Consider the following 18,937-nt stretch of genomic DNA (forward strand, 5'->3'; position numbering starts at 1 on the left):
ATGAGAACTAGAACCCTCACAGTACTGTACAGAATAAGTGTTATACTATACATGTTGATGAGAACTAGAACCCTCACAGTACTGTACAGAATGAGTGTTATACTACACATGTTGATGAGAACTAGAACCCTCACAGTACTGTACAGTATGAGTGTTATACTATACGTGTTGATGAGAACTAGAACCCTCACAGTACTGTCCAGTATGAGTGTTATACTATACGTGTTGATGAGAACTAGAACCCTCACAGTACTGTACAGAATGAGTGTTATACTATACATGTTGATGAGAACTAGAACCCTCACAGTACTGTACAGTATGAGTGTTATACTATACATGTTGATGAGAACTAGAACCCTCACAGTACTGTACAGTATGAGTATTATACTATACATGTTGATGAGAACTAGAACCCTCACAGTACTGTACAGAATGAGTGTTATACTATACATGTTGATGAGAACTAGAACCCTCACAGTACTCTACAGTATGAGTGATTATACTATACATGTTGATGAGAACTAGAACCCTCACAGTACTGTACAGAATGAGTATTATACTACACATGTTGATGAGAACTAGAACCCTCACAGTACTGTACAGTATGAGTGTTATACTATACATGTTGATGAGAACTAGAACCCTCACAGTACTGTACAGAATGAGTGTTATACTATACATGTTGATGAGAACTAGAACCCTCACAATACTGTACACAATGAGTGTTATACTATACATGTTGATGAGAACTAGAACCCTCACAGTACTGTACAGAATGAGTGTTATACTATACATGTTGATGAGAACTAGAACCCTCACAGTACTGTACAGTATGAGTGATTATACTATACATGTTGATGAGAACTAGAACCCTCACAGTACTGTACAGTATGAGTGTTATACTATACATGTTGATGAGAACTAGAACCCTCACAGTACTGTCCAGTATGAGTGTTATACTATACATGTTGATGAGAACTAGAACCCTCACAGTACTGTACAGAATGAGTGTTATACTATACATGTTGATGAGAACTAGAACCCTCACAGTACTGTACAGTATGAGTGATTATACTATACATGTTGATGAGAACTAGAACCCTCACAGACCTCTACAGTATGAGTGATTATACTACACATGTTGATGAGAACTAGAACCCTCACAGTACTGTACAGGATGAGTGTTATACTATACATGTTGATGAGAACTAGAACCCTCACAGTACTGTACAGTATGAGTGTTATACTATACATGTTGATGAGAACTAGAACCCTCACAGTACTGTCCAGTATGAGTGTTATACTATACATGTTGATGAGAACTAGAACCCTCACAGTACTGTACAGTATGAGTATTATACTATACATGTTGATGAGAACTAGAACCCTCACAGTACTGTACAGAATGAGTGTTATACTATACATGTTGATGAGAACTAGAACCCTCACAGTACTGTACAGAATGAGTGTTATACTACACATGTTGATGAGAAGTAGAACCCACACAGTACTGTACAGTATGAGTGTTATACTATACATGTTGATGAGAAGTAGAACCCACACAGTACTGTACAGAATGAGTGTTATACTACACGTTGTTGATGTTTTTACTTGTTGTAATTATTAATGCAGCCCTGGAATGTCAGGAATTAGATTTTTGTTTCAACTTTTATTTTTCACAAGTAAATTACTGTATGCAAAGACATAGAAAAAATAAAGGTTATTGAAGCAAATTGCTGCAGTTCTGATTCATTCTTGTTACATATATTTTAGTACAGTCAATAAAGTGAAAATATGTTTTTCTTAATCTATAATGAAATACTGATTTATGTGAGGAGGGGAGGGGAGGGGAGGGAGAGAAGAGCAGTTAATTGAGAGAGCTCACCCTTCTGTCCCACTAGACCAGGGATCATCAACTACATTCAACCGCGGGACGTTTTTTCTTCAGCTGATATTCAGGGGGCCGGAACATAATCACAAATCATTTGTAGACTGCTGATTGACCACAAGAAGCCAAAACAGATACAATATTTGACTACATAATCATTTCAAAACTAGCTTACATTTGTCTACCTTCACATATTTCTATTATGTGTGGGAATACTTTGGAACAGATTTCCCCCCCAAAACAACTCTGTTGCTGGTGTTTTTACAGTCTTTTATGTCCAACATTTATTGAAGTTTTTTTTTTGCCACAAAAACTTGGGGGGCCAAATAAAATCACCAAACTGATGAGTTGGGGAACCCTGCAATAGAGCATCAGTCATATATATGCTGCTGGACAGGTTAAACATCCTTTCATTGTAGTTTGACAAGGTTTTAGAGGTGTTTGTGGAGAAGACAGTATTGTGTGTGTGTGTGTGTGTGTTTTAGTGTGTGTGTGTTTGTGTGTGTGTGTGTGTGTGTGTTTGTGTGTGTGTGTGTGTTTGTGTGTGTGTGTGTGTGTGTTTGTGTGTGTGTGTGTGTGTGTGTGTGTGTGTGTGTGTGTGTGTGTGTGTGTGTGTGTGTGTGTGTGTGTGTGTGTGTGTGTGTGTGTGTGTGTGTGTGTGTGTGTGTGTTTTGTGTGTGTGTGTGTGTGTGTGTGTGTGTGTGTGTGTGTGTGTGTGTGTGTGTGTGTGTGTGTGTGTGTGTGTGTGTGTGTGTGTGTGTGTGTGTGTGTGTGTGTGTGTGTGTGTGTGTGTGTGTGTGTGTGTGTGCTTGCATGTAGAGAATGTGTCTACATGTGTATTTTATGAATGTTGTCCCATGATCTACACACACATATTGTGGTCTGACATAATGGTTTTGATTCATCATATATGCTCATTCAGTCATGTCGTCAGTCATGTCGTCAGTCATGTCGTCAGTCATGTCGTCAGTCATGTCGTCAGTCATGTCGTACATGTCAGATCCCCCTTCAAACAACAAATAGTTGAAGACTTGCTACCTGGGTAGAGAAGGACTCAACTTCAGTCCCAGAATAGGGTAGACCTGTGTGTTAGTTTAAAGGATTTAGCGTATGTTTCGCTAATCCAATGTATTATAACCACCAGAATGCCAATTAATTGGTTTTACTGTATGGCTAGTATTTTTACAGAAGGATCTCTCTCTCTCAGATAAACACTCATTCCCAAGAACATTATTAGAATTTTAATCCATAATAACAAATGGTGTCTCTGCGGGTTAGCATTTAGCCAACCCACTCCCTTGCCAAGAGAATCACATAAAATCCAATAAGTATTTGCACTGAGGCACTGAGACGTGGACAATACACATTACTGGACCCGCATCAGATGTCAACACAAACACAGAAAAGGAAGAGAACGCAAACAAAGCAAACAAAAGGAGGGTGGGTGGAAAATGAAACTCTTTAGAGGACAGAACAGAGAGTGAGTCAGCAGCACGTCGGACAGATGTTCCCCTCAGATTAATATTCTCACTCCCAGTGTGTGTGTGTGTGTGTGTGTGTGTGTTATCCTACCACGGACTCGCTATGCTGTCTGATTTCATGCCTCCTGAGCAGCGAGAATGGAAAGACCCCTCTCCTGCAGTCATGGCACTGTCACAAGATTTTAATAAATGATACTAACAAACGGGAATATCAGTCTCTCACCGGATGACGCGATGCATGCGGCAGCAACTGGGGCTAAATTTAGCTCCACTCCCTCCCCATTGCACGGAGAACAACAGCGATCACACTGTTTTACGACCGGCGCCAATTTCTTTATGCATTTTTTAACTACGGAAGTCTTTAGTTCTATAATGTCTCTTTCGGGCTTCAATTCACCCCTCCTGGCTTTGCTGTTGTTATGTACCCTAATCAGCACGTGTCCAATGGAAAACAGCATTGAGACAGAACTTTTTTTCAGACATCCACCAACCGCCCATTCACTGTGGTCTTAATTGATCACAAATTTGATAGCAGACAATTAATAATTGAGCAGTGTTTGCTAATTAAGTCTTGGAGTGGGCTAGTGGAATACTCTATCCTGTTTCCTAAGGCACATGTAAATTGACACACCTGAGAAATAAGTGATGGGTGTGCTTGATTTCGATCTGCCTCAGATAGAGTCATTTCCTCTCCTGAAAAATGCTTGATCAGATTTCAGGCTGGCGTGTGTGTACTTGCAAGCCTGTGTGTGTGTGTGTGTGTGTGCGTGCGTGCGTGCGTGTGTGTGAATACAAAAATACAAACACACAAATAGACTGTGACCTCCAACTTCATACTCTAGTTCAGACTGATCTCTCACTATTGTCTTGTGAGTGACTCTTCAGGCCTTTCAGAGTGTTACGGTCTACTGGATGAGAACTTCTATTATCTGTAAAAGGAAACTCATTACTGTAACACATCTCAGGACTCTAAAATAAAGCCTTATCATATCCAGACCCATTTTCAAAGCCTAATCCCTGGTCCCTTGCCTTATTCTTACCCCTTTTCAGAACCCATATTCTGGATAGTTCTCATGCTAGTGGTCTGCATCTCAAATGGCACCCTATTCCATATACAGCAGTGCACTACTTTTGACCAGAGACGTAATAGGGAATATGACCCTTTGGGACACAGCCAAATCTATTTTGCCGATTGCTTTCTTGCTCTGTTTAATTCTGTTTTGTCTCACTATGGGTCTCCCATCCTCCCATCCGACTGCACTCGACACCTCTAAGCTTTTTCTTCCTGGGCAGTATTCATGTGGAACGCCTACTTTAGTCAGGGCAGAACAACCACCACACACACAACATGCACACCGGCATGGAGACACATGCACTTGCTTGCAAGCACGCCCACACACACACACACACACACATACACACCGGCATGGTACACACCTCCCTATTTCTCTCAGCGGGAGATTTTCGACAAAAACACAACCTGTCTGTCCCACTAATCAGAGTAGAGGTGTGATTGATGGACAGTGAGCAGAGTGCCTCTGGTAGTGCTTTGGGCCTGCAGGTAGGCTGGCTGGCTGCTCATCGCTCATGCCTCCCTTGGCTCCATGCCAGCCCCCCTGGCACTGCTTGTATGCTGCAGGCTGCAGAGACACTGACCACTGGGAGACATACAGGGGAAGGGGGGCGGGGCAGGCAGGTGATCATGCAAGGGAGCGTTTAGGTAGTTGGATGGTAGGAATGTGACAATTGTCCTACTGGAGGAGAAGGAGGTGGAGGGGGGGTATGCTCATGTTTGATAGCCATTTCTACAAGGGCATTTGGAAGAGGATGTGGATAACTTACAACTGTTTTTGTCACAGTAAAACAGAGGGAGGACAGAGGAAGAGGGATGGAAATCATCATGTCGTGCCATGTGGAATAAATAGACAGGACACCAGTGATACAACGTCCATCCATGTCTGGGCATAAGGATCTGTCTCTGGTTCCAAAGGTTGCTTGTTCAAAAGTTGTTTCTGATATTTTTGTTTTAAGCCTACCCCAAACCTTAACCCATACCTTAACCATTTAGAGTTAATGCCTAAACGTGACCTTGGAAAGATACAGAAAACTCACCAAACACTTCGAAACATTTGGTACAACTTCGAATTTTGACATTTGAGAAACATGGGAGAACGTCTAATTCTGACGTGAGACTGCTTGTTGATGCAACCTGCTAACATGTACAGTGTAATAAATATATGACTCAACTCTCTCAGAAACCGCTGTAAATGGGTCAACATTCAAGGTTTCTTAGGCAAGCACAGTGAATCACTCTATATCCTATCAGCTAAAGATACCAGGTACACGTGTACCTGCACGCACACACAAACACACACACACACATCACACACGCACACGCATAAGCACACAAATCACATACATACATACACACAGTCACACACACACACCACCCGGGTATACTGGATATTACATCCATCTCCAAGGATGGGGCTTGGAGGCAGCAGCAGAGCAAACATGTACTGATGAAGAAATAGCATATTCATTCCTGATTAGTTGAATCATAATAACAGGAGATCGGCTCTACCCTATCCAAGCTGCGTTTCCTCACCTATGTAACCGATAGCTATTTTATTCTTTCCAGAATGTTAACCTCTAATATGCCATAGCAATTATGCACGTTCATGTCAAATTTCAGACATGTTTATTACCATGTGTTTTTGCAGTGCATTCAAAGACTACAGCCTAATTTGCTGTGTCTCAAATGCCACCCTATTCCCATAGAGCACTATGCACCCTGGTAAAAAGTAGGGCACTATTACTATATAGTGAATAGGGTGCCATTTGGGACATACCCCATGACTGCCTACAATATTTTAGTGAGCTTGGTTAACATTTAAAGGGAGCATTCCGTTTTCTCTTCATAATCCTTATTGCTACATGGTCGGCAGTATAATGAAACCACGGGCTGCTCTTGGAAATGAGGTGGTTAGAAAGATAATCATTGATTTGGGGAGTCAAAGCAACCTGGTATTCCATTTGGTTTCCATGTTGATTCTAAACCTTAATTAAGTTTTCCGTGGCTGTCTAGCGTACTTTCTCCTCTGCTTGGAAACTGATCGCTGAATGATTAGTTGATGAGATTCTGAACTGCAGACTGAGCCCTGTTATGAACATAAGGCTTAAATGCCTCAAAGGACTTCTCACATATAACATCCACGCACAAGTTTAAAGACAAAGAAGCGAGAAATTGACAGAAAATGCTTGTGTTGGTGTTTTATACCTCTGAATCATGGTAGCACACCATTGTGGGTTTGTGTTGTTGTAAAGAAAGGAGAGGGGGAAACTGTGCAGTGAAGATGTACTTGTGTATGTATGTATGTATGTATGTATGTACCGTATGTGTGTGTGTGTGTGTTTGTGTGTGTCCATGCATGTACAGTGCTTTCAGAAAGTATTTATACCCCATGACTTATTCCACAGTCATCTTGGGTATGTCTGTATCAGCTTTACACATCTGGATTTGGGGATTTCCTCCCATTCTTCCTTGCAGATCTCCTGAAGCTCTGTTAAATTAGATGGGGAGCGGCTCTGTTAAATTAGATGGGGAGTCTTTCCACATACTTTCCATGGGATTCAAGTCTAGACTTTGGTTGGGCCACTCAAGGTCTTTCACATTTTTGTTCTGAAGCCATTCCAGCATTACTTTGGTTGTATGCTTGAGTCATTTCCACTCTAAGGTTGTTTGCATTCTGAAGCAGATTCTCATCAAGGATTTTCCTGAATTTGGCTCCATTCATTGCTCCCTCTATTCTCACCCGCCTCCCAGTCCCTGCCACTGAAAAGCATCCCCATAGCATGATGCTGCCACCACCATGCTTCACGCTAGGGATGGTGTTAGACAGGTGATGATCGTGCCTGGTTTTCTCCAGACATAGCACTTTGCATTCAGGCCAAAGAGTTATGATCTCAGAGTCTTTCACATGCCTTTTTGCAAACTCCAGGCATGCTGTCATGTGCCTTTTTCTCAGGATGTCTGTAGTCTGGTAACTCTCCCATAAAGCCCAGATTGGTGAAGTTCTGTAGAGGTTCTCCCATCACAGCCAAGGAACTCTGTAGTTATGTCAGAGTGGTTGTTGTGTTCTTGGTCACCTCCCTGATCGAAGGTCCTTCTTGACCGGTTGCTCAGTTTGGTCGGGCAGCCAGCTCCAGGCAGAGTCTGGGTAGTTCCATATTTTTTAAATTTCCCAATGATGAGAACCACTGTGCTCTTGGAAACTTACAACACTCCAGCAACAGCTTTATACCCTTCCCCAGATATACAGTGGTTTGCGAAAGTATTCACCCCCTTGGTATTTTTCCTATTTTGTTGCCTTACAACCTGGAATTAAAATATTTTTGTGAAGGTTTGTATCATTTGATTTACACAACATTCCTACCACTTTGAAGATGCAAAATAAAAAAGTCAATACTTTCTAGAGTCACGTTTTGCAGCAATTACAGCTGCAAGACTCTTGGGGTATGTCTCTATAAGCTTGGCACATCTAGCCATTGGGATTGTTGCCCATTATTCAAGGCAAAACTGCTCCAGCTCCTTCAAGTTGGATGGGTTCCGCTGGTGTACAGCAATCTTTAAGTCATACCACAGATTCTCAATTGGATTGAGGTCTGGGCTTTGACTAGGCCATTCCAAGACACTTAAATGTTTCCCCTTAAAACGCTCAAGTGTTGCTTTAGCAGTATGCTTAGTATCATTGTCCTGCTGGAAGGTGAACCTCTGTATTAGTCTCAAATCTCTGGAAGACTGAAACAGGTTTCCCTCAAGAATTTCCCTGTATTTAGCGCCATCCATCATTCCTTCAATTCTGACCAGTTTCCCAGTCCCTGCCGATGAAAAACATCCCCACAGCATGATGCTGCCACCACCATGCTTCACTGTGGGGTTGGTGTTCTCGTGGTGATGAGAGGTTATTGGGTTTGCGCCAGACATAGCGTTTTCCTCGATGGCAAAAAAGCAAAATTTTAGTGTCATCTGACCTTTGTGCCTTTTTCCATATGTTTTGGTAGTCTCCCACATGCCTTTTGGCAAACACCAAACGTGTTTGCTTATTTGTTTCTTTAAGCAATGGATTTTTTCTGGCCACCCTTCCGTAAAGCCCAGCTCTGTGGAGTGTACAGCTTAATGTGTTCCTACGGACAGATAGTCCAATCTCCGCTGTGGAGCTTTTTAGCTCCTTCAAGGTTATCTTTGGTCTCTTTGTTGCCTCTCTGATTAATGCCCTCCTTGCCTGGTCCGTGAGTTTTGGTGGGCGGCCCTCTCTTGGCAGGTTTGTTGTGTTGCCATATTTTTTATAACCCAACCCTGATCTGTACTTCTTCACAACTTTGTCCCTGACCTGTTTAGAGAGCTCCTTGGTCTTCATGGTGCCGCTTGCTTAGTGGTGTCGCAGACTCTGGGGCCTTTCAGAACAGGTGTATATATACTGAGATCATGTGACACTTAGATTGCACACAGGTGGGCTTTATTTAATTAATTATGTAACTTCTGAAGGTAATTGGTTGCACCAGATCTTATTTCGGGGCTTCATAGCAAAGGGGGTGAATACATATGCACGCACCACTTTTCCATTTTCTATTTTTTTTATTTTTTTAAAAACAGGTTATTTTTTTCATTTCACTTCACCAACTTGGACTATTTTGTGTATGTCCATTACATGAAATTAAAATAAAAATCCATTTAAATTACATGTTGTAATGCAACAAAATAGGAAAAACGCCAAAGGGAATACTTTTGCAAGGCACGGTATGCCTCATCACAATTCACAAATCTCGAAGGTCTACAGATAGTTCCTTGGACTTCATGGTATACTTTTTGATTTGTCATGCACTATCCACTGTGGGACCTTATATAGACAGGTGGGTTTCTTTCTAAATCATGTCCAAATCATTGAATAGACCACATGTGGACTCCAATCAAGTTGTAGTGACGTTTCAAGGATGATCAATTGAAAATCGATGCACCTGAGCTCAATTTGGAGTGTCATGGCAAACGGGTGTCAATACTTATGTAGATGTATTTTATTTTAATTGAACCTTTATTTAACTAGGCAAGTCAATTAAGAACAAAATGTTATTTACAATGACGGCCTACCAAGAGGTGGAAGGCCTCCTGTCCGGACAGAAGCTGGGATAAAAAATGAAATATAGGACAAAACACACGTCACAACAAGAGAGACACCACAACACTACATAAAGAGAGACCTAAGTCAACAACACAACATGGCAGCAATACAACATGACAACACAACATGACAACAGCACAACATGGTAGCAACACAGCACAACATGGTAGGAGCACAAACATAGTAAAAACATTGTTAGGCACAGACAACAGCACGAAAGGCAAAAAGATAGAGACAACAATATATCACGCGAATCAGCCACAAGTATCAGTAAGTGTCTATGGTCGTTTTTGAATGTAGAGATGGAGATTAAACTGTCCAGTTTGACTGGTTTTTGCAGCTTGTTCCCATCGCTAGCTGCAGCAAACTGAAAAGAGGAGTGACGCATGGATGTGTGTTTTTTTGGGGGGGGATCTTTAACAGATTGTAACTGGCAGAATTAGAGAATGAGGGTTGCAGTAGGTATCTCAGATAGGGGGAAGTGAGGCCTAAGAGGATTTTATAAATAAGCATCATCCAGTGGGTCTTGCGCCAGGTGTACATAGACAACCAGTTTACAGAGTACAGAGTGCAGTGATGTGTCCTAGAGCATTGGTGGCAAATCTGATGGCCGAATGGTAAAGAATATCTAGCCGCTCGAGAGCACCCTTACCTGCCGATCTATAAATTACGTCTCCATAATTTAGCACGGGTAGGATGGTCATCTGAATCAGGGTTAGTTTGGCAGCTGGGGTGAAAGAGGAGCGATTACGACAGAGGAAACCACTTCTAGATTTAACCTTAGCCTGCAGCTTTGATATGTGCTGAGAGAAGGACAGCGTACTGTATGAGTACTTGTATGAAGTACTTGTATGAGGTGACTACTTCAAGCTCTAAAACCTCAGAGGTACTAATCACACCTGTGGGGCAGGAGGGGGGCATCCTTCTTACCAAACCACATGACCTTTGTTTTGGAGGTGAACAACAATGGCAGAGAAAGCTTGCTGGACACTAAGAAAGCTTTGTTGTAGAGCATTTAACTCCAAGGAGGGGTCAGCTGAGTATAAAACTGTATCACCTGCATATACATGAATGAGAGAGCATCCTACTGCCTGAGCTATGTTGTTGATGGAAATTGAGAAGACAGGTGACAGGCAGTGGCTGAGACAGCAGATGTTCTGACTTTACACATTGCGCTCTTTGAGAGAGGTAGTTAGCAAACCAGGCCAAAAACCCCTCAGAGACACCAATACTCCTTAGCCGACCCAAAAGAATGGAATGGTCTACCGTATCAAAAGCTTTCGCCAAGTCAATAAAAATAGCAGTACAACATTGCTTGGAGTCAAGGGCAGTGGTGATATAATTTAGGACCTTTTAAGGTTGTTGCAGTGACACATCCACATCCGATGAGATATTTCTGAATTTCAATTTCAATACATTTGCAAAAATGTTTAAAAATGTTTTCGCTTTGTCATTATGGGCTATTGTGTGTAGATGGGTGAGAAAAAAATATTTCATCCATTTTGAATTCAGATTGCAACACAAGAAAATGTGGAATAAGGGGTATGAATACTTTCTGAAGATACTGTATGTCCGCATCAGTGTGCATACAGTGATGTCTAGGATTCAGTAGACTTAAAGTTTCCTCCTTCCGTTTCAATGGCATCCTAGAAGGATTAAAGGGGACAGGCGATAATCAGTGTCGAACAGAGAGAGTCTCAAATGAGCGTCGTAGCCTAGTGTTCTGTTGTACTAGTCCTGACTTGGCTTGACTCTGGGCTCTGACTGAGCTTGGTCTCAGCATGAACAGCCACCAGCCGGAAGCACAAGCTGTCACCAGCCACTACCGTAATGAAACCTCCTTCCTTTACCATCCCCTATACCAGCTAGCAAAACCCCAACCCCCCACCCCTCTGACAGTCACTGTACGGTACATACTGTACCTCTCATTCAATTTACTACTATTTACCCACCAACACTCCACAGTTCCTAATGTAACGCCACCATTGACAGTATCACCCCCTGCCACCTACTGTATACCCATCGCCAACACTCCCCACCTTCCAACCTCCTGTCCCACTGCCTCTCCAGACAGGCCATTGGATGAATGTCAAATATTGACCTGAGCTTGTGAAATCAAGTTGATCCTCCCACTCATCCCAAACCTTTATGTACAATAGTGACAACAGTGTCAGCAAAGGCCTCTCACCCAGACCCTCACTAACCTCTCCATATGATTACAATAATAATAATTATCATCTCTGCTAATCACATCCTCTGCTCATTATTCTACGTAAACAGGTGACTAGATGCAGAGGACCAATCATGCGAATGTGCAGGTATAACTGCAGAGAGAGGGGAGCGTGATTAGACTGATTAATGATGTCATTAGCCATAATTGCGGCTGGAATCAATGAGCTCCCATGTGCCGTTTATGTAATGCTGAAATGCACTGTTCCCTGCCACCGTGCGTAAATTTGGGCGTGCATGATAGGTGTGAAATCGATAGAATGGCCATAAAATGCTAAAGTCCATCTTTCGGTGAAGCTCCGATTTCGTGCGTCATTGAACTCTGCGTAGAATAGTTTTTCTCTCCCCCATTTGCATATTTCTCAGAGAAAGGTGGCAGTCATTGGAATGTCAGTAATATCCATAACGGTCTTGTCTGTCCGTGTAATCTTCCATCCAGGGTGTGTACACACACACACACACACACACACACACACTCCATTGTGAAACTCTTATTAGTAAAGTCTTCTTCTTGTCCTTTGATGAGGGGATAAAAGCCAGATCACATCAACTGGAGAGATGTGATGGAAATAATAGTCAACTTAATACACTCGTGTTAGTCCAAGCAGTCACAAATCCTTTTTTAACAAGCACGGCCACACACATACACACAAATAGGCGCACAAGCAGTCATGCACACACACAAATACGAGTGTAAACACACACACACATACGCAGACAGACACACACACACTTTTACAATTGTCTATTTATTGCTGTTTTCCTATCCTTCAATTACTCTCTTTTTCCACAAACAACCATCTTCTGCCTACAAAACAATAACCAAATGAAACCATGTGAAACCATCAACATATTGCATCTCTTCTAACTGAGGAAAGCTAAATATCATTTAAAAGACCCAGTACAGTCAAAAACATGATTTGCCTGGGTTTAATATATATTTTCACACTATGAGGTTGGAATAATACTGTGAAGTTGTGAAATGTATAACGATGCCATTTTAGTGTAAGAGCAGTTTGAAAAGACCGTCTGAAATTTCAGCTTCTTTTGTTGGGATGGAGTTTTGGCCAGACAGGCAGTAAATTAGTTAGTAGACCAATAAGAAAGAGAGTTCCACACCTCTCTGCCCAAACAGTCCTAGCTAAATTCTTGCTTGAGAAATTGCTCTTCGCTAAGAAGCCATTTTTGTTTATTTTTGACCAATTGAATTGAAATCAATCACACTAAGTTACTTGTTACCCAGAAATGATTTGATTTTGAGATACAAATCTCTTCATTGGATCATTTAAATGTATAGCATTACTGTAGATACCATTGCCATGAGCAACCACTCACCACCCAGTAAGAAATGTTCTTAGCTGTGGGTGACGTAACCTTCCCTTTACAGTAGCATGTGTTGTGTGTGTCCTCTGGTCCCAGGGGTGAAGGGTCAAACCCCCAGTACTCCTAATGTCCCATAAATATTTCTGTCTGTGTCACAACCACTCAGACTCATTTTGAAACCACTGTAGTCTGTCTCTCCTTTGATTATTCTCTCTCACACCCTGCCTTCAGCATCTTTCTCTCTCTAGATATATACATGTCTGCCTGCCTCTCCTCTCTCTGCCTCTCTCTCTCCTTTTTGCATGTACACATATTTTTCCAACCGCTACTCCAATCGTGCGTTCCTGTTATGTACCCAGCCAGATTTTAAAATAGCTCATCTGTGACAGGGCTTTGACAGTGAGAGCACTCTCTGGCTGATTTGTTCTCATTTTCACACTGAAATGCTTTGCTCCTACTGGCTCACTCTGATGTGGTTCTGTGTTGATGGCGATGAGATGATTTGAGTGGTTGCTTTAATCTTTGCCGTTCCTTCTATATTTTTTAAAAAGAAAGACCTGATGGAATTGTTCCCTTTAAATGGCTTTGGGATTAGGAGGGAGGGAGGGAGGGAGGGAGGGAGGGAGGGGGAGGGAGGGAGGGAGGGAGGGAGGGAGGGAGGGAGGGAGGGAGGGAGGGAGGGAGGGAGGGAGGGAGGGAGGGAGGGAGGGAGGGAGGGAGGGAGGGAGAAGGATAGCGATAGGGGAAATATGGAGAGAAAGAGAGAGAGAGAGAGAGAGAGAGAGAGAGAGAGAGAGAGAGAGAGAGAGAGTGAGTAAAGACAAGGTAAAAAGACATGGGGTCCTGTCTACTCTGAGGCAGACCATCAGTACACTCTTAGAAAAGAGAGTGCTATCCAGAACTTAAAAGGGTTCTTAGGCTGTCCCCATATGTAATTTTGAGTTCCATGTAGAACCCTTTCTACAGAGGGTTCTACATGAAACCCAAAAGTGTTCTACCTGGAACCAAAAAGGGTTCTACCTGGAACCAAAAAGGGTTCTACATGGAACTTAAAAGGGTTCTTATACAGGGAAAGAACCCTTTTGGAATGCTTTTTTCTAAGAGTGTAGTGTCAGTTGTGTTGGATATGTATGAGTGGCCAGTGGGCAAACTTGTGGCCTGGGGAATTCTAAAAGGCCTATGTGAACAGCTCAATGTTCACACACACCCTGACTGTCTGTCTGACTGATTGTCAGCCTGTGGGTGACCACTGTCACTCACAGTCTAACACACAGATAAACATACACACATACACACACACACACACTCACAGCTGTCACTCACAACACTCGCTGACTGATTCGAATGTGAGGGACAGCGCTAACCGCTAGCCAATGCAGTCTAACGATCTGACCACTCTGCCATTCTGTCTGTCTGTGAAGAGGACAACACGTCTGGTCTGACTGACAGACACCCACGGCTAATGGCAGAGGGGAAACAAAGCCTGTGAACAACAGGAAGTAGCTGTATTTGATTACAACCAGCTATACTTACAAACAGGTAAGGCCTGTGTCATGAATACCAACACCTGTCTGACTGAGAGAAAGGTGTTTGAGAGATGTGTTTGTTTGGAGAGAAACATGACTGGAGAGAGCAGTAGGGATTGTGATAGAGTGGTAGTAGTCATAGGGACTGACGGGGCATTTATAGCCCTAAATCACAAATATTTATTTGGCATGGTGGAAGCGGTGTAGCAGTGTTTAACAGCGTGTGTGTGTGTATGTGTGTGTGTTTGTGTGCTTGTGTGCATGCCTGACTGTGTGTGTGTGTGTTCGGCCACACTGGTGCAGGTGAAATAGAAGTGAAACGGAGGGCTACGTTAACTTGTAGAATACAATAACGTCTCTGTCTACTGCAGTTTGGACCACTTGTCTTTGGTAATAAAGGTTGAAGGAAAATTACTATTCCTGCAGAGTAGATGGGATGGGAGTGTGTGTGGGTTGAGGTGTGTGCTTGAGTGGAAGGCGAGACGAGGTGACTAGGGAGCCTTTTTTGTGTGTGTGTGTGTGTGTGTGTGTGTGTGTGTGTGTGTGTGTGTGTGTGTGTGCGTGCGTGTGTGCGTGTGTGCGTGCGTGTGTGTGTGTGTGTGTGTGTGTGTGTGTGTGTGTGAGACAGAGAGAGAGAGAGAGAGAGACTTCCAGTATGACTTACCCAGAGGGGAACAGCAAGGTCACTTCACACTGCTTGTCCTCTATGCAGCATGGGGACTAGGGAGATTGCCCCTCAGGCTACAGTACAGTTGAACATACGGCTGTGATGGTGATGAATTTGGGGACTCACAATTAATCTTACTAGATTTACCTTGGTTTGACTGTGGCTTAGATTTATGACTATGGTGACACTGTGATGAGGTAACTGTAGCAGCCTATGTAGAACATCCATTTACAATACAACATTTGGCAATATAATTTATGTCACAACTTACAAGTCTATTTTTATGTGGAGAATGTGACACATTTACAGTACACCCACTACTCTAACACATACACAACAAAACAAGCTACAGCCTGGCAGGACCCTGGGCCCTGCTCTCTACATGACATTCAACCCTCCAACACTCTCACAAGCAAACATATACACACACAGGCACACACATCCACACCTCCCTCTGCAGACTAATGGTCCTATTACCCTGAAAGGTCGGTTAAATCTCCTAGCACAAGGAGGAGAGGGGGGGCGTATTGCAGTGGCCATCGGGTAAAGAGAGCAACATTCCATATCACTCTGGCTGCTCTGCCTGCGCTTTTGGAGTGACTGAGGCACCAATTGGTATTCATGAAGAATCCTTAAGATGTTGTTTTCTCAGAATTCCCCCACTGATCATTTCAGCACGGTAATGTGTGTGTGTGTGTGTGTGTGTGTGTGTGTGTGTGTGTGTGTGTGTGTGTGTGTGTGTGTGTGTGTGTTGGGGGTAAAAATAGGGCGGAGGCCCCAAAACAGGGGTAAAATTGCAGTCATTGTGACAAATAGGCAAATTGGTCTTTATAAAGTGAATGATATAAGAATAGTAGGCAAAGACAGGAGGGAAGGTTCGCTTGTTATTAGGATTCATACATGTATGAAAAATCAAGTTGCTACGTGACCACAAATTACTTAGGCCGCGTTCCTCAGTTAAGGCCGAGGCGACGCAAAAACAAACGGTGGCTTGCCACGTCATCGACCATGTCATCGACTGACAAAAAGCTATAACAGCTGATACTTAAAATACCTATCCAGGCGTTGTTAGATCTTTCAGGCGTCAGCAACATCTAAGCTATGGAAGGCAGACTTAGCTTCCTCTGCTATCTACATTGAGTGAGATCAAGCAGTGAGATATTGAATGACATGGATAGGCTACTCTGATATTCTAGGCTTCTCTGAGCTCTGTCACAGAGCAGTTTCCATCAGAGCTATTAAAGTAGATGTGTCCTGTTGCCTTGGCATCAGGTCTAGATCAAGCCCTGTTGTGATATAGGGCATATCCTGGTCAACAAACAGATACATTGGTCTGTCTGACCTTGTGCTGCCTGCTGTGGTTCAGGAGCTGACAACTGTACTGACACCAGTGGATTACTTAAACCATCCTTTGTTCAACCTTTTTTTAAAGGGGAAAACACCCTTGAGGTTAAACACCTCTTTTGAGAGTGTGATGTTGTCTTAACAATGTTGCATGTGAAATAAGATTAGAACTGTAAAGCAATCTAATATTGTTAGTTTATGGTAAGTAAGGAGCAAGACATAATTCAGCCTCCTACCAATAGCCTATAAAATACAGAGGCTTTATTTTGTGCCCATGATGAAAATGTAGAGAAGGGTTATTTGTCTCTTATCTTCAGCAGCTCTTTTCCTTTTGTTAAGGGGAATCTATTGTGTGTGTATGTTTGTGTGTGCCTGCGTGAATTTGCTTGTGTGTTATATATATATATAGATATATATAGATATAGATATATATAGATATGCTGGGAGAGGCTATGCTTCCGCTCCTCTTCAAGCGGACTTTCATTTTGCTGCTGGCTGCGCGCTGTTAATGACCGTAGTATACACACTCGCCCTATGAAGTCACGGTAGCGTCACGGTAGCGCTGGAATTTCTCCTCTCCTCGGTCCGGGGATGTGCATCTGGACAGGACTGTGTCCTCGCGACAGCGACGCGCCGCATTCCTCCGCTCCTCTCCTACGGAGGACATAAAACCCCAGGCTCTGGTAGCTTATCTTGGACGGGATGGCCGGTGCTAAGTGCCTTCTGAAGACGCCGAGGTATGTGTACGGAGCGTGTTAATTAATACCGCGACTGTTGCGAGAGTTTAAACCAATTGCAGATTTTCCTTCAAATGAATGGTCCCGTATTGACTGTAAATAAATGTTAGCCTATCTAACCTTTTTTTCGTTGCAATGCAATTGGTTGTTTATGTGTAAATGACAAAACTGCAATAATGTAGCCTAAATACGGTAACAATGTTTTGAATTGTATTTTTTGGTACAGTAGACTGTATCAGCACAGCCTGCACAGAGCAGTAGCCTGTATCAGCACAGCCTGCACAGAGCAGTAGCCTGTATCAGCACAGCCTGCACAGAGCAGTAGCTTAAACAAGTGCTGTGCTCCAGCTCTCGAGCTGTCGACTCAGAGGACATTAGGAAAAATATACAACTGAAGCAGGAAAACACAAGATCGATAATAATCTAGCCAATAGATGGAATTTAATTTTTCCAAAGATTATGCATTTCATCTGTCTACGTATTTTAATTATCAATGGGTTTTATTAGCCTAGACTACTAAATATGTGTTATGATTATTTGAATTATGAAAAAATTGTGTAAGCACTGTGTCGTGTGGCTAACCAAAAATGCCCACTTTGCGTGTGCAGTGCCACGCATTTGGAGACATAGCCTAACCATCTTGGTTCACTTCAATGGGCAATACAGAGTAGCCTAAAGACAAACAAATGTCAATCAATGCATAACCTAATACCTCATGCATTAATTTGATCGGTTTGCCAGGGGCAGACTGGGACAAGAATTCACCCTTGGCATTTTATCCACACCAGCCCACATCACTGAGCATGGAGAAAACTCACCCCCCTTCTCTGGTGTCACTCTGCATCTTCTTGTTCTCTGTCTGTCGGTCTGTCTGTCAGCTTAAGCCACAATGCCTATAGGCTTACATTATAAAAGCCAAGCTAACGACTTAGGCAATGTTGTAAATTAGTGCCTGTCATATGCACTGGCGATTTTAGCATGTAAATCGTGGTGGGGCAAAAGAAAATAATGTGGGATGCATGACGGCAAAGCCACTACACAACACTAAACAATACATTCATTGCGCTATACCACTGCTACACCTGGCTATCAGCGGAGCCTTGTCTGGCAGCGAAACAGTTCATTCAGCCTCATTTACTACCTTTAAAAAAACATAGCTGATATGGCTGACTTGCTTATTAAACAAATGTGGTTTCTACTGACAATTGAGATGTACAAACTATGGCATAAGGGGACGACAAGCAGATAAGAGGCAATCCGTAATTTTGATTAAGACAATAATGAGCGAGCTAGGATGGACTAGTCAATATAACTATTTGTTCAGCACTTTTGAAATGTACAGTGACAGAATTCAGAACATGGGCAGTTCTTACAGTGTTTTCCCTGTACACCAAGTCAGAACCATTAGGATAAATAAAGGGGGCAATTAAGCAGGCAATGAGAGCTCTTACAATAATCAATGATTACATTTCTCAAAAACAGGTTATAGGCCACATGTGCACCACCAAGTCAGAACAGATGGCGAAATTAAGAGGTGAAAATAGACCAAATTATTAGGGTGAG

At 42.7% G+C, this 18,937-nt stretch overlaps 1 protein-coding gene across 5 annotated transcripts in view; it reads left to right on the plus strand.

Moving 5' to 3' along the window:
* Positions 1-18,937, plus strand: part of LOC112265379 (A-kinase anchor protein SPHKAP) — a 200,623-nt gene that overhangs the window by 129,640 nt on the left and 52,046 nt on the right. The window contains exon 1 of one of the 5 annotated variants that reach the window (XM_042296034.1): positions 17,120-17,374. The exons of the other annotated variants lie outside the window; for them this stretch is intronic. Coding sequence (XP_042151968.1) covers positions 17,340-17,374 — 35 coding nt within the window. The 5' untranslated portion in view covers positions 17,120-17,339. Of the gene's footprint in view, positions 1-17,119; positions 17,375-18,937 lie in introns of those variants that run through there. 5 annotated transcript variants of the gene reach the window in all.

This window comes from Oncorhynchus tshawytscha, linkage group LG13 (genome assembly GCF_018296145.1).
Source record: "Oncorhynchus tshawytscha isolate Ot180627B linkage group LG13, Otsh_v2.0, whole genome shotgun sequence".
Lineage (NCBI taxonomy): Eukaryota > Metazoa > Chordata > Actinopteri > Salmoniformes > Salmonidae > Oncorhynchus > Oncorhynchus tshawytscha.